The following is a 14,903-nucleotide window of genomic DNA, read 5'->3' as shown; positions in this document are numbered from 1 at the left end:
AAGTTAAGGCTAAGATATTTGGGGGAAAAGATAATAAACAACTCTAGAAACATTGAGTGTGTTCATTCTTTTGGTTGAGTAAACTAATGTAGAGAACTGCTTGTTCTTTTTTCCTACCTACTTTTTTCTCTTTTCCCCTTCAAAGTGTGGTGAGATAAATTATTGTTTTCAAATTACTCTATTGCTACAATAAGGAAGTTCTATTCTATTACTAACGAGTGGAGGTGTGTATAGAAGTGTGTATTCAAGTTCTCCTTGTGACACATATTGACTCTGTGACCCTGTTGACTCAAGTTCAAAAAGATCTGTTTTCAAGTTCTCCTTGTGACACAAATTCACTATGTGGCCCTGGACAAATCATTTGACCTCTCAGTGGGGGGTCCCTACACACTTGAAGTCATAATTCTGGATAAAAATAAATAATGTTTATACAATATTTAATATTTGCAAAGCTCTTTAAACACATTTCCTTATTTTAACCTTATAGCAGCTCTCTGAGGTAAGTGCTATATCTATTTCACAGAAGAGGAAAGAAGGCTTATTTGCCCATAATCACAAAGTTAGTGTCTGAGGGGATGTTTGGGTTTAGATCTTCATGACTAATTCCCCTTCACTATGGTTTACATGAAATTGCCTGACCTAGTGCTATTCTGATGTGAATCCATTTATATTAAAACATTCCTTGTTCATATTTTCCTGGATAAATCCTAGACTGTCAGTGCTATCATGTTGACATACATTGCAGTATAGAGATGTTCACAGTTGAAATGAAGTAGTCAATAATATTTCCTGCTTCTATCATAGACCAAAATATTTTTAGATAGAAGGGTTTTTAGTTGTCATCTTGTCTGATCCTTTTGCTTCATGGATGAGATAAGCAGCACTCACAGATGTTAAATGATTTGCCAGATGGCACCAGGGTCAGAACCCCAATTTTCTGACTCCCAATCCAATGCATTTTGTATCATATCACTTAGTTCACATCTCTTGTCAAATGTTTTTTGGTGTTTTGCATGTAACACAGAGTTATTAGCAAAATGGTCTTTGATAGTCATTGACGTTATCTAAGAAATGTTTCAGGCAATCAACAAACATTTGAGAGCTTACTATGTACTAGGCATTGTTGTAAGCACTGTGGATACAACGAAAGGCAAAAACACAAAATCAGTTCCGGTCCTCAAGGACTTACATTCTAATGAAAGAGAAGATAGACGTAGGTAACCTTAGAAGACAAGGCTTAAGTGGCTGGGAGAGCTAGCAAAGGACCCCTGCCAAATGTGACTCATTCAACAACTATTTATTATTCTTTTGATCTTATCCATGTAGACAAGTTTAAAATGTTGAAATCATTCACCATGGTAGAAACCATAAAACATGGTTCTAAGAAACACACTGATACAGTTGGCTCATATCTATAAAACAATAACTTATTATAGAGCTTAACCGTTGCTCTACATCACCCACTTCTAAAACACGATGTCATATTTATTTATTGAATCATACACTAATGTTCATATGATGTGAATGCATTTATTTCATAGCCTAAAAGAGAAACGTTCTTGTGGTCTAGTTTTTGTGATTTAAGGTTTTTTTTCTATTGTTCTTATTTTACTTTTTATATTTCTGGTAGGAAGAAGACTTCAGTGGCTGCCGAGCAGAATGGCAAAGGGGGGCTGAAAAGTGAGCGTAAACGTGTGCCAAAATCCTCCCTCCAGCAAGGGGAGGGACCTGTGGAGGAGAGGGACCGGAAAGAAAGGCGGGAAAGCAGAAGGCTGGAGAAGGGTAGGTCACAAGATTTGCCAGAAAAACACGAGGAGGGCAAAGGAGTGGAGGATGAGAAACAAAGGAAAGAAGAAGAATATCAGACTCGATATCGAAGTGACCCTAACCTAGCGAGGTATCCCATCAAGCCCCACCCCGAAGAGCAGCAGATGCGCATGCATGCCAAAGTCTCTAAAGCCCGCCATGAAAGGAGACATAGTGATGTGTCTTTGCCCCACACAGAGGTAGAAGAATCAGACGTGCCAGAGAACAAGTTAGGGAAACGGGCCCAGCCCTCTGGAACTCAGGATCGGAAATCCCTTTTGGAAACTCAGAGGTCGTATTCCATAGAAAGAACGGGTGATGTAAGAATATCTGTTTCTAAACAATTAACTAACCATAGCCCACCAGCTGCCAGGCATGGCCCTGTTCCAACAGAACACCCTGAGTCCAAGAACCAAGAGTCTTTCAAAAAGCAGAGTCGCCTGGATCCTAGCTCCGCTATTCTTATCCGGAAAGCAAAGAGGGAAAAAATGGAAACGATGCTGAGGAATGACTCTCTGAGCTCTGACCAGTCAGAGTCAGTACGGCCATCTCCGCCCAAGCCCCATAGATCCAAGAGAGGAGGGAAGAAGAGGCAAATGTCTGTCAGCAGCTCCGAGGAGGAAGGGGCCTCTACACCTGAGTATACCAGCTGTGAAGATGTGGAAATAGAAAGTGAAAGCGTCAGTGAAAAGGGTAAGTGAGAGATAGATTGTGAAGTAATGTGGGGGAAATGGCGAAATGAGCGCTGCCCTCTTAGTCTCGCTTTATGACGCTTGGACTCAGCTGCTAGGTTCTTAACTCTACTCACAATCCGTGACAATCCCACAATTCTTATGTTGAATTTGGAAATACTATCAAAAGTTCCAGATTTACAAGGTGATTATCCATCATAACTACAGAACGGTGCCTTGAAATTTAAGCTCTTTAAAATATTGGTTGTTGATTCACTTGGTTTTGACTGGAGAAGGCTACTTCTGTTTTCAGTGGGTCTAAAAGGGGTAAATGTTCTAAACAAAAGGAAATTGTTGACTTAAGAGGTTTGATGTGGTAGTCATAGAAGGCGACACTATTCCAATGAATCTTTCTCATAAAGCTTCGAGGAAACTATTATCTCAAGAAAAGAATCGAAAGAATTTTAATGGAAAAAAAATTTCTAATAGAAATTGTGGTAAAAAGAGGACTGAAAACCCAAAGGAAAATCCATGTAATGTGAGTGTGTGTGTGTGTGTGTATACACACATTACTTGGATTTTCATATATATGCATGCATACACATATAGTTTACATGTCTATGTGTGGATTCTCATATGAGTGTGCATATAATTGTGGGTATGCACATACATGAATGTGCTCATGCATGAGTTTTCATATTCATGTGTATGTATACACACAGATTTTACATATGTATATAGACACATGGATTTTCATTTATGTAGGTATGTATGTGTGCATACACTTCCATATGTAGGCATATGTGTATTTTCACAGATGTATACACATGACTTTTTGTATATAAATACATATATGCACACATGAGTTTTCACACGTGTACCCACAGGATTTGTGTGTATACCTGTATGTTTATGTATGCATGTATGTATGCACATGCATGTGGATTTTCATATGTATGTGTAGGCAGATGAGGGAATTTCCCTATTTAAAAATAGATATATGCACGCACATACTTGATTTTCATTTATACACACATACAAGGATTTACATATATACACACACATGGATATTTATTTCAGAAATGTACTAATCATTTACCACAATGACTTAAAGTTTTCAAGATCAAGACTTTATTATTTGTTTCAATTGATTCCCATACTTTTAACTCCCCAAATCTCCATCATTTGATTCATTTGATATATATGTATGTGTGTGTGTGTGTGTGTGTGTATACATCTCTCTCAATAGATGTGTACATATGTATTAAAAAACTGGGAACATCAATGGGGTATTTGAAAGGAATATAATGGGGGAGGGTGTTGGTTGTTGTTTTTGTTTGTTTTGAGGATAGAGAGGAAATATGGCCATCTGACTACAGTAAAGTCATCCAAGCTTTCTTTTCAGAGGAACTAGTTGTGAAAAAACATAAACAAAACAAAACAAAAAAAAAACCTAAAATAGTATTTGATGAAAAGAAAAATATGATAATGTATCTGTGGGAATGGCTATTCTCTTTCTTTAGGATATGGAACATCTTGAGGGTGATTGAATAAAGAGGCAGAATGTTTATTAAGAAAATGTTTCAATGTCATTTAAAACATGTTCCCTTTAACAAATGGAACAACAGAATGCTGTTGTATTCTGTTCACATAATGGCTAGTCAGCACTGGATTGAGAACTAAGAAACCAATTTTCATGACCTCACTATGCTAATAATGAATGAGATGTGTGACTTGGTGTGAGTTGGGTTGTCTTTGTGAGCCTCAGTCCTCTTATCTGGAAAATGAGCATTTGAACTAGATGGTTTCTAAGTTCCCTTCTAGATTGAATGTTTTTCTATGATTTTATTGATTAAAGGGGCTGTCTCAGGCTGCCCATGTTTTTGATTGAGGTGAGAAAAATTAAGTTTTGCATTTTTGTTGATGAACATATGCTTATTTAAGGAAATAAGTTTTTCTGTACCATATACTTATATTTCTTTTACCATAACTAAATTGACTAATAGTAATGAGTAAATTTAAAAAGTTAACTTCACTTTACTCACACCAAACCAAATCTTCTTATGCTTCATACAAAAGAAGTTATATGCAAAAATGTAAAACACTCACATTAGGAGAACTACATGCATTTATTGAGAAAGGACATTCTATCATAATGTTATTGCAACTCACATGAAGAGCAGTCGTTCAGTGGAGCTCTTATGTACCAAGAATCAATTTGTTCCTTTTTCAGTTACCTCCTGAAGAGGTTTAATGTGCAAGAGATGGTAGGCTTTATTCTCAATCCCATATGAAGCATTGGGAGCAATGTGTGAAAAGTTGTAGAGACACAATTAGCCTTAATGTAAAGGGAAAAGGAAATAAAAAGCAAACTTCCTAACATTTAGAGCTATCCAGATGCATGAAGACATGGTTCAACAGTTTGTATGTTTCCTTTCATTGAGAGCTTTCTGGTGAAAGGCAGACAATTATTTGTTGGGTATAATTTATGTACAGGGCATTCTTGGTCAGGGATTGTTAGGATCAGATAGACTTTGAGGTCTCTTCTAAATTTGATTTCTATTTTTAATTATTATATTGTATATATTATATAATCACATAATTATATACATTTAATATATTATATTTTATAACTAACAGTTAACTACAGTATGTTCTTTAGTCAGACAGTGAATGGGTTCCCATGATTACCTTCCATGCTTTACTCTTATATTTCTTCAAGACTAATCTGGTTCTTAAGAATTATAATGTTTTAACTGAATCTGCTTATTGGACATGTGGACTACTCCTAATACACTATATAATCATACTTACAATGATAACCACAATGAAACAACAACCATAATAGCTGGCATTTATGTAGCTCTTCAAAGTTTTCAAAGAGCTTTACAAATCTTATCTCAGTTGACCCTTCAACTGCCTTGTAACATAGGTACTAGGGAAAACTGAGGCAGCTAAGTGGCACAGTGGATAGAGCACTGAGCTTGGAATCAGGAAGATTCATTTTCATGACTTCAAATCTAGCCTCAGACACTTAGCTATGTAACCATGGGCAAGTCACTTGACACTGTTTGCCTCAGTTCCTCATCTATAAAAATGACCTACAGAAGGAAATAGCTAACCACTCCAGTATCTTTGCCAAGAAAACCCTAAAATGGGGTCATGAAGAGTTGGACACAACAGAAATGACCAAACAATAAGAGGCAGAGAGAGGCCAAGTGAATTCCCCAGAGTCGCACGGCTAGTAAGTATCTAAGACAAGATTTCAAGTCAGATCTTCCTGATTTCAGATTCGACACTCTTATCCACTGTGCCCACTTAGCTTTTATAATTCTCTTAGATAAACTAGATGGCTCTATGTAGAAATGTATGTATCTTGTGTATGTCTAAACCAGATCCATCTATGCCTATTTATCTAAATACTTATATTGATAATATATATTTGTATTTTGTCAGATGTAATGATACATGGTTGTTATCCCAGCTCTTCAGAGACTGGGCTGATAAATCTACTGAGACTGCTAACATCACTTGAGTGTGGGAATTCTGTGCGACAGTAAAGCTAAAGCTGATCAGATGTTCACTAAGTTCATTCACGGCAAACCTTTGGTCTTGGCAGGGCCACTCGGCTTTCTAAAGAGGGGAGAAATTGAGCAGGTCATATACTTTGTACTGATCAGTAGTGGTATCAGGCCTATGAGTATCTACTACACTTCCAGCCTGAGGGAGATGAAGAAACTCACTCTCAAAACAAAAGAAATATGTTCTATAATTTTACCAGGACTCAAAGTCCAACTATATAGTTTAAATAACTTAACTCTTTCTAAAAAAAAGTCACAATATTTGCTCTTCTTCATTCCTGTGTTCCTGTGGCTTTTCTTCCATTCTTTGATTTGTTAAGTGTTATCACATCTGCTGCCAATTCTTATAGTACTCATGGATGTGGTTTATTTGGGTGTAGAGACATGAACTCATAAAAAGCAGCTATATGATTTTTTAAAATAGCATCTCATTTGTCTTAGGTTTCTATTACCTGATATTCAATTTTGCTCTATCCACCCTAATACAACAACTACTTTTCCTTGTTAGAAAAAACTGAAGGAAAATAAGAGCTAAATAATTCTACTTTCATGTCATTTTTTGTTGTCTACATCTCTCCCACCCAAAACAGTTTTCTTATTGATGCTTCATCCCTCTTCTTACCCCTAACAGAATTTAAAAGGCCCTGTTTTGGTTTTATTTATTTCAAATGTTTTTGACAGCTATTTTCCTAGAGTAAATGGTATTTTAATATTTTCAAATTGACAATATATGAAGTACTGTATCTGAAGAGTAGTGCTGTTCCTATGCACAACTTTTTAATAATGATAATAATGATTAACTTTATATAGCACATATCATGTACCAGGCACAATGAAAAGTACTTTACTATTATTAGCTCATTTAATCCTCACAACCCTGAGAGGTATCTGTTACAGTTATCCTCATTTTATAGATAAGCAAGCTGAGGCAAACAGAATTAAGTGACTTGCCCAAAGTCACACAGCTAATAAAAGATGGTGTAAAGATAGACATGAACTCGAGTTTTCCTGACTCCAAGCCTGGTACTCCATCTGCTGTGTGTGCCACCTATTTGCCCCATTAACTATGCTAATGAAAAGGGCAATCTGGAATTATTACCAAAGAGTTATTAAACTGCCTATACCCTTTGACCCAGCAATACCACTACTAGATCTATTTCCAAAGATGACTAAAGAAAAAGGAAAAGAACCCTTATGTTCTAAAATGTTTATAGTAGCTCTCTTTGTGGTGGCAAAGAACTGGAAATTGCAGGGATGCCCATTAATCGGGGAATGGCTGAATAAGTCGTGGTGTATAATTGTGATGGAATGCTATTGTGCTATAAGAAATGATGAGCTCAGTGATCTTAGAAAAACATGGAAAGACTTGCAGGAAATAATAAAGAACAAAATGAGCAGAACCAAGATAACATGGTATACAGTAACAGCAATAATATTTTAAGAAGGATATTAATGAATAAGTCATTTTGACTATTATAAATATCTAAATTATAAAGGACATATGAAGAAACACACTATCTGCATCCAGAGAAAGAACTGATAAATAGAAGTTTGTATAGAATAATTTTTCACATACACACATATTTGTGTCTAATGGTAGCCATCTCTTTGGTGGGGGAGGGGAGGGAAGAAAAAAAAGAAATTTGCATGATAGCTTTATTGTATATTTAAAGGGAATCACAAATTGTACGTAATAGATTTGCAGTTTTGTGTGCAATCATGTATTTTATTATACTATTTTATGGAAATATTTGTTTTATTCCACAAATTAAAAATAAATAAATAAAAATTCCACAAAAAAAAACCTGTACTAAAACTTAGAATTTATATATGCTTTAAGGTTTGCAAAGCATATTCATATTATCTCATTTGATTTTTACAGTAACCCTATCTCTGATGTAGGTACTATTATAATTCCCATTCTGCAGATGAAGAAATCGAGTGAGATAGGTGAAGTGACTTGAGTGGGAAAATAGAGATAGTAAGTATCTAAAGCAGGATTCAAACTTAGGTCTTTCTAATTCCAAGCCCAAGACTGAAATGTAGTTATAAATCAGACCTGTGTTACCATGATCTGTGAGTACTGGGCTTACCCAAAAATGGAGGCAAATTATATTCCCATTTAAAAAAAAAAATTGAACACAACATAGAGGAAGTTCATAAACCAATAAAACTTAAAAATGTGTCATTTATTGTCTCTACAGTGATGCAAGAAGAAACCTGGAGCCTGATAAACTTTAAAAGGAATGTAAACTAGAGTTAACTAGAGAAATTACACAGTGGTGAAGTTCTAATAAAAATAAAAATAAAATTTCACTTTCCTGCTAATTCAACTTAAAAGTTACTATTTAAGGGGCAGTCATTTGTTACTGTAGAGGTAGAGAAGGTTAGTAGCTTACAATTGACCTTCAGAAAAGTGGTGACTACTTATGAAATGAAATGTCTAATAGCATTAGTTTAAGGCAGAACCATAACTTGGAATTTATGCATCTGGGACAATTACCACAAAGGTCAGTTGTTTTTTCACACTTGCTTCCAAGAAAGCTTCATGTTGGAGGTGGGAATATGAAATGATAATACTTACCACAAAAATTCAAATGGTTTTGGGGAGAGAGCTGAAGGAGAGTACAAAGCTGACCTTCCCACCAAATAAAATGCTTTCAAATTATTCTGTTAAAATTAGAAGGGACGTCAGGGACCATCTAATCCAGCATTTTTCTTTTTTTACAGAGAAAGAAAGGATCTAGAATGACTTGGGCAATACCCAACTCTTAGTGAAATTGAAGCTGAGCTGAAGTGAAGTCAAATGGAGCCCAAATGTCATTGACGATTAGTACTAGAAGGAAAGAGATCACCTTGTTCAGCTTATTCATTTACATAGAGCTTAACAGGGCAGGAAAGTGACTGTCAGAGTAGGGATTAGAACCTCCTGATTCCATGTGTAGATCTCTTTCCACCAAGTTATTGCTATTTGGCCTCCTTTGAGGGGCAATGGAGCAATGACACTGACTTTTATTGGGCAAAGGCCCCTGTTCTCCGTGCTAAGTAAAGCAGATGAATGAGGGCAGAGGGCATAAGATCTTTTAGAAGTGCTCTCCCCCTAAGTTTCACACCACTACTCATTCATGAGTCATACTTAAAACTAACATTTCAGCATCTTGGGAGGTCAAAGTCTTCAGGAAAAACAAATAAGAACATCCCCAAAACTGCAGAGGCACAGACATCTCTGTGAAACCTTGGCCCTCTACCTTGACCAATGGGAATTCTCCCCTTCCTGCTTTACCTTGTTTGAAGTACTCATCAGACACCACCATTTCCCCCAACCCTAAGTTCAACCATGAACTACTGATTCTGGGAAAGTAGCTCTTCCTCTTATCTTAAGTTTGTCTTACCTCAGACCCTTTGGGGCTCATGGTACCTGAAATTGTCCCTTCCAATCTCATAGTTTTCTCACCATCTATTCAACCCAATCCTCCTGCCTATTTGCTTCAGGAAAGTTTGAAAAATAAAGAGTTTCCCAAATATACATAAGGCAGAGTCATCTCCAAAAATGCACAGCCATCCAGCAGGAGCTGTTCTTCCCTCCCCTCCCCTCTTTCATCTTAAATGGTGTCCCTCAACTATGCTTTAGGGCCTACTTCTATTAACATTCCCCCCCACCCACACACACACAACAAAAGTGCTCCCTGGGTTGCTCCCCCTCCCTGGGTAGGGAAACATGTTTTACAGTGGCTTCAATATTATACCAGAACATGTTACCAGCAGCTGCTCCTTCCACACATACCCCACTCGTCTGCACACATTCCACACACAATCCATCATACCTGCCCCAGACCTTGCTTTGCCTATTGAGAGAAATGATTATTAATAACCAATGATTTGGAGAGATCTAGAGTTCTCCCCTTTGATAAAGTCCTGATTTCAAAATTTCAGTCTCTTGAAGGACACTACTGATAATGAGACTGGATTGACTTTCATGTTCAGACCTCACGCTGGTAGGCAAGCCATTGTGCTCTACTCAGTTTGGGTGGGGATAAATTCTTTGAAGAGATTGCCCAAGACTGGGGGTAACTTAGAAGTAAATGACATAATCAGAGTTCATTTGAATAGGTTCAATCCCTCATTTTAATATTCAATCTCTCATTAATTGTTAACCAATCAGAGTTGATTGCCACTGTCTAGAACACCCCTCTTCCAATGGGCATATAAGCCCTGAGCCCATTGCCATGATTGTTTTTGTTCTAAGAGAGAGATGTCAAATAAATGATCATCCTTTTTCTAATAAACAAAAAGCTGGCATTATTAATAAAATTCTTAAATTACCCAGAAATTATGTTTTTTGAAACTTTTAAACATCACACTAACTTGTCCTTAGCTCTGTTCCCATTTTCTTCCTTAGAGGAGTTTTAAAAAAAATTATTTGGAAAGAGTGCTAGTTTTGGAGTGAAAAGAAAAAAGGAAACAGACCTTTATTACATACCTCCTATGTACCAATGACTTTGCTAAACACTTTACAAATATTATCTCCTTCAGTTGTCACAATAACTCTTTTACAGCTGAAAAAATTGAGGCAGACAGAAGTGAGGTAACTTTCCCAAGATCACACAGTAAGTATCTGAGGTTAGATTTGAACTCATGTATTCCTGATTCCAGGTTCATCATTTTGTCTACTGAGCCACTAAGCTGCCTCAGAAGACCAAGACCGAATTTTAGCTCTGCCAAATATTTGTGTGACTTGGGGTGGGGTTAATTCCTGTATTTGGCCTTCAGATTCCACATCTGTAAAATGAAGGGTTTAGATCAAATGTCTGCTAAGGTCCCTTCTAAGCTCTACATCAATGCCCTCATACTCCATTAAAATTCTCACTTGAACCTGATGTTTGGGAAATTTTTTTTTATATCAGTTAGCTCTGATAGCAGTTTTATATCCAAGATTTATAGGAATTAACAAAATTTGATAAGTTCTAAAGCAATTGTGTAATAAATGGACACAGATATGAAAAAAAATAGAGCTCTCAAAAGAAGAATATATAACTATATCAAAGGTTGCTCCAAATAAATAACAGAAATTCAAATTAAAGTAGCTCATAGTCAGCAAATTGTCAGAGATGACAAAAGCAATCAGTCAACAAATATTTATCAAGTGCCTACTATGTGCTAGGCATTAGGCTAAATGCTGAATATACAGAAAGGCAAAAATAGTCCCTGACACAATAGTCAGTGTTGGAGAAGCTGCTAGATTAAATACACTCTTGGCAGGACCTGGGAATTAGTTAGTCATTCAGGAAAACTATTTGGAGTTATGTAAAAAATAAAATAACTGAAATATCCATATCTGTTGATCCAGAGATCCCACTGATCTGTAACTCAAGTGGGTCAGTTGAAAGTTCCCATATAGACCAAAATGGTCATAGCAGCACTTTTCCTGAGAGTGTAAAGCTGGAAATAAAAGATGCTCATCGATTGGGAAATGGCTAAACAAATTAAGTAACATGAATTTGATGGAATATTATTGCACCATAAGAAATTATGATTGTGAATAATTCAGAGAAAAATTAAGAATTCATGAGAAGATTGATATGAACTGATGCAGTGTGGAGAACAAGACAACCGGTATATGTGATGACTACAATGTAAGCGGAAAGAACAATAAAATAATAATAGCTAGCATTTATATAATTCTGTAAAGTATGCAAATTGCTTTATAAGTTATTATCTAACTTGACCTTCAACAACCATGGGAGGTTGGTGCTATTATTATCCCCATTTTGCATATGAGGAAATTGAGGTAGAGAGAAGTTAGGTGACTTGTTCAGGATCACACAGCTAGTAAGGATCTGAGACCGTATTAGAACTAGTCTTCCTGACTCTAGTCATAGCAGTCTATCTACTGTGCCACGAATCTGCTTCTTAAAATGAAAAAGAATGCTAAAGATTTATAATGATGAAGGTTGGCCCCAGAGAAGACAAAAAGAAATTCATCTACTTCCTTTCATTCAGTAAAGGTGGGCACTATGGGTGTAGAGTGTTATATTTGAGGTCAACTGTGGTTGCTGTGTCATTTAGCTTTGGTAAATAGAGAAGGCTTACAGGTTAGAAAGTGAAGGAAAGTCTATTTGTCAATGAATGCAGTGCAAAAACAATGCCATTAATAAAACTTTTTTAGAAAAATCCCACCCTGGGGCAAATGACTGCTATAGGGCACAGTCCTGGTCACCCAATTATAATCATAGCTCTGAAAAATAAAGACCTATCTCCATCTTTGCCTGCTGTTTTGCTTCCTTTTTCCCCTCTGTAAATACATTTCACCTCTTTTCCATATGCATATAGATGCTCACACAATATAGGCATATGTGTATATCCTTTATATGTCTATATCCATAAATGTGTATATTCACATATTTGGTCACCTCTCCTCTCATTTCTTTGCCTCTGATCAAAGTGCACAGAAATACTCTGATCTCTTCTTGAGGGAACAAGCTGGCCTAACAGCAGCCAATTTCACCTAATGTACTTCGCCTTCATAGTAGAAAAGATGGAGGAAGTATAAGGTGTGGAACAAAGAACAGGAGGTTTGGTGATAAAGTAGAAAAGTATAATTTAAACCTACTGTCAATGAATTAAAGACATTGGAGACCTGGGCAATTCACTCAATGCCTTAGAAAGTAGCCAGTCATTTTAGGAATAGAGATTATCCTATACAAAGTGTTTGTATCTTCAATAGCATTTAAATCTTAAAGGTCTGAAAAGACCCTTAAACAACATGTTGGCATTCTAGTTTAGAGCTACCATCTAATTTCCCAATTCTGTAAGAGTTCTAAATAGGATTTCAGTACCATTCCAATGAAAGAACTGAATTTTTACTGTTCACTTCTAACACATAAATGACTCAAAAATCTTTTAAATCCTAAAGTAGCCTTTATGACTGCAGTGGAATGCCATAAAAAGAAACAAAATTGTTTATGACTTGACCTAGTGATATGGGTTTCAAATGAAGCTATATCCAGAAATATTATCTACTTAAGTATTGATGGTTGCAGCAGATTTCTGTTCATCAATCAGGAGAAATGGAAGCAAAATTCTGAACCAGATTTTCAAAAAATCATCTTCGGAAATGCCTATGTGGCACAAATGCCTATGTGTTATAGAACAGAATTCACACATTTAAAAAACTGAAGGTTGTTGTAAGGTTAATTTTCAGTCCTCCAAGTCCATTCAGGGAAATACTGCATTTCCACAGGTTTCAGTGTCATGTGTTTTATAGAAATGACATTCCTTGGATTCTTCTTTTTAAACTACCTATATATTTTTTTTACTCATGGAGTGTTGTTGGCATATTTTGCTTGATGAATGAGGCTACTACTGGCCTTTGAGGGGACAAGGTCTATGTCAAGACTGCTTATTTACTCAAACCTACCCTCTTCATCTTCTAGAGAGACAGATACAAACACAAATGCATATACACATATACACACACATGTCCATATGCACATGCCAGTGTGGTACAGTGGGAAAAAAATGCTGAATTTGGATGAACAAATGAATGAATCACTTGTCAATAATAAATTCATGCATTTACTCATACAGCCGTTCACACACATGTCATATAGTGCAACAGAAAGAATACTGAATTTAGAGTTAAAACACCTGAATCTGAATTTCACATCTACTGCTTATTACCTGTGTGACCTTCGGCAATTAATTCAAGTTGTCTGTATCAAAGTCTTCTTACCTGTAAAATGAGTGGGTTAAACCAAATGATCTCTGAGCTCTATTATTAGCTATCTATGATCACACAAACCCTAGTAGACAAAAAAAAAAGTTTTAAGTTTCACAAAATAGGCCTGAGTTCCCTTCTGGACCTATATTTGAATTTGATGAGCACTAATTATATACCTACTGTGTGTGAAGCATTGGAGGAGATAGAAAGTTTTGATAAAATAGAGTCCTTGTTATCATGGAACTTAAATTCTTGTGGAAGATAAGACATGAATTCAGGTGTCTTAGAATATACTGTAGCATTTCATAAGTCTGTTAGAGTGGTGTAAAGTGCTTTTTGAGGACATGGGGAAAAGCAATAACTGATATTTCTGGAAAATGTTGAGGTTTATGAATGATTTTCTATGCATTGTCTCTTTTGAGCCTCACAAGAAACCTGTGAAGTAGATGATAAAATATTATTGTCCTCATGGTACAGAAGAGGAAACTGAGGCTCAGAGAGGGTGACTTGCCCATGTTCATAAAACCTGTAGGTGTCAGAGTAAGGATTCAAACCTAGTTTTATCCAGACTCCAGATTTAGTGCCTAGTGCAATGCCTGGCACACAATAGGCATTAACAAATGTTTGTTGACTTGACTCTCCATTATGCCACATTGTCATATGAGAGGTTTTATTAGATTCAGTGTAAATTCTGTCCTTTCTATCAGAAGGTTATTGATCTAGAGCTGGAAGGAACCTCAAAAGTCATCTATTGGAAAGCCCTGATTTTGTAGAGACCAAGAAGGGATAAGACACTCACCCAAGGCCACAAACGTCACAAGTGGGATTTGAACCTAGATCCTTTGACTCCAGAGCCAATCCTTTATACAGTGCTGATTTTACCAGGAATCTAGGTCTAAGAAAATCTGAAACTTCTTTCTGCTGTATAGAATTTTGATTTGTTATTTTTTAAAAATTCTAACATTGTATAGGTTGGCAGAAAGATTGATTCTTAGAAATACAAAGAGGGACATATTAATCATTTGGACATTTCTTCAACTAATTATATTAGGTGACAATTACAGTGTTTTGAATGCATGTAGCATTGTATTACGTACTTTTTGCGATGTATTATGTCACAGAGAC

At 36.2% G+C, this 14,903-nt stretch overlaps 1 protein-coding gene across 23 annotated transcripts in view; it reads left to right on the top strand.

Moving 5' to 3' along the window:
- Positions 1–14,903, top strand: part of RIMS1 (regulating synaptic membrane exocytosis 1) — a 699,885-nt gene that overhangs the window by 374,555 nt on the left and 310,427 nt on the right. For all 23 annotated transcript variants that reach the window (XM_078155292.1, XM_078155286.1, XM_078155284.1 and 20 more), the window contains one exon: positions 1,631–2,499. In XM_078155292.1, the coding sequence (XP_078011418.1) occupies positions 1,631–2,499 (869 nt within the window). The remainder of the gene's footprint in view (positions 1–1,630; positions 2,500–14,903) is intronic.

The sequence above is a fragment of the Phascolarctos cinereus genome, unplaced genomic scaffold, assembly GCF_003287225.1.
Source record: "Phascolarctos cinereus isolate Bilbo 61053 unplaced genomic scaffold, phaCin_HiC Scaffold_5;HRSCAF=322, whole genome shotgun sequence".
NCBI classification, from domain to species: Eukaryota; Metazoa; Chordata; class Mammalia; order Diprotodontia; family Phascolarctidae; genus Phascolarctos; species Phascolarctos cinereus.
This window is presented reverse-complemented; position numbering and strand designations above follow the sequence as displayed.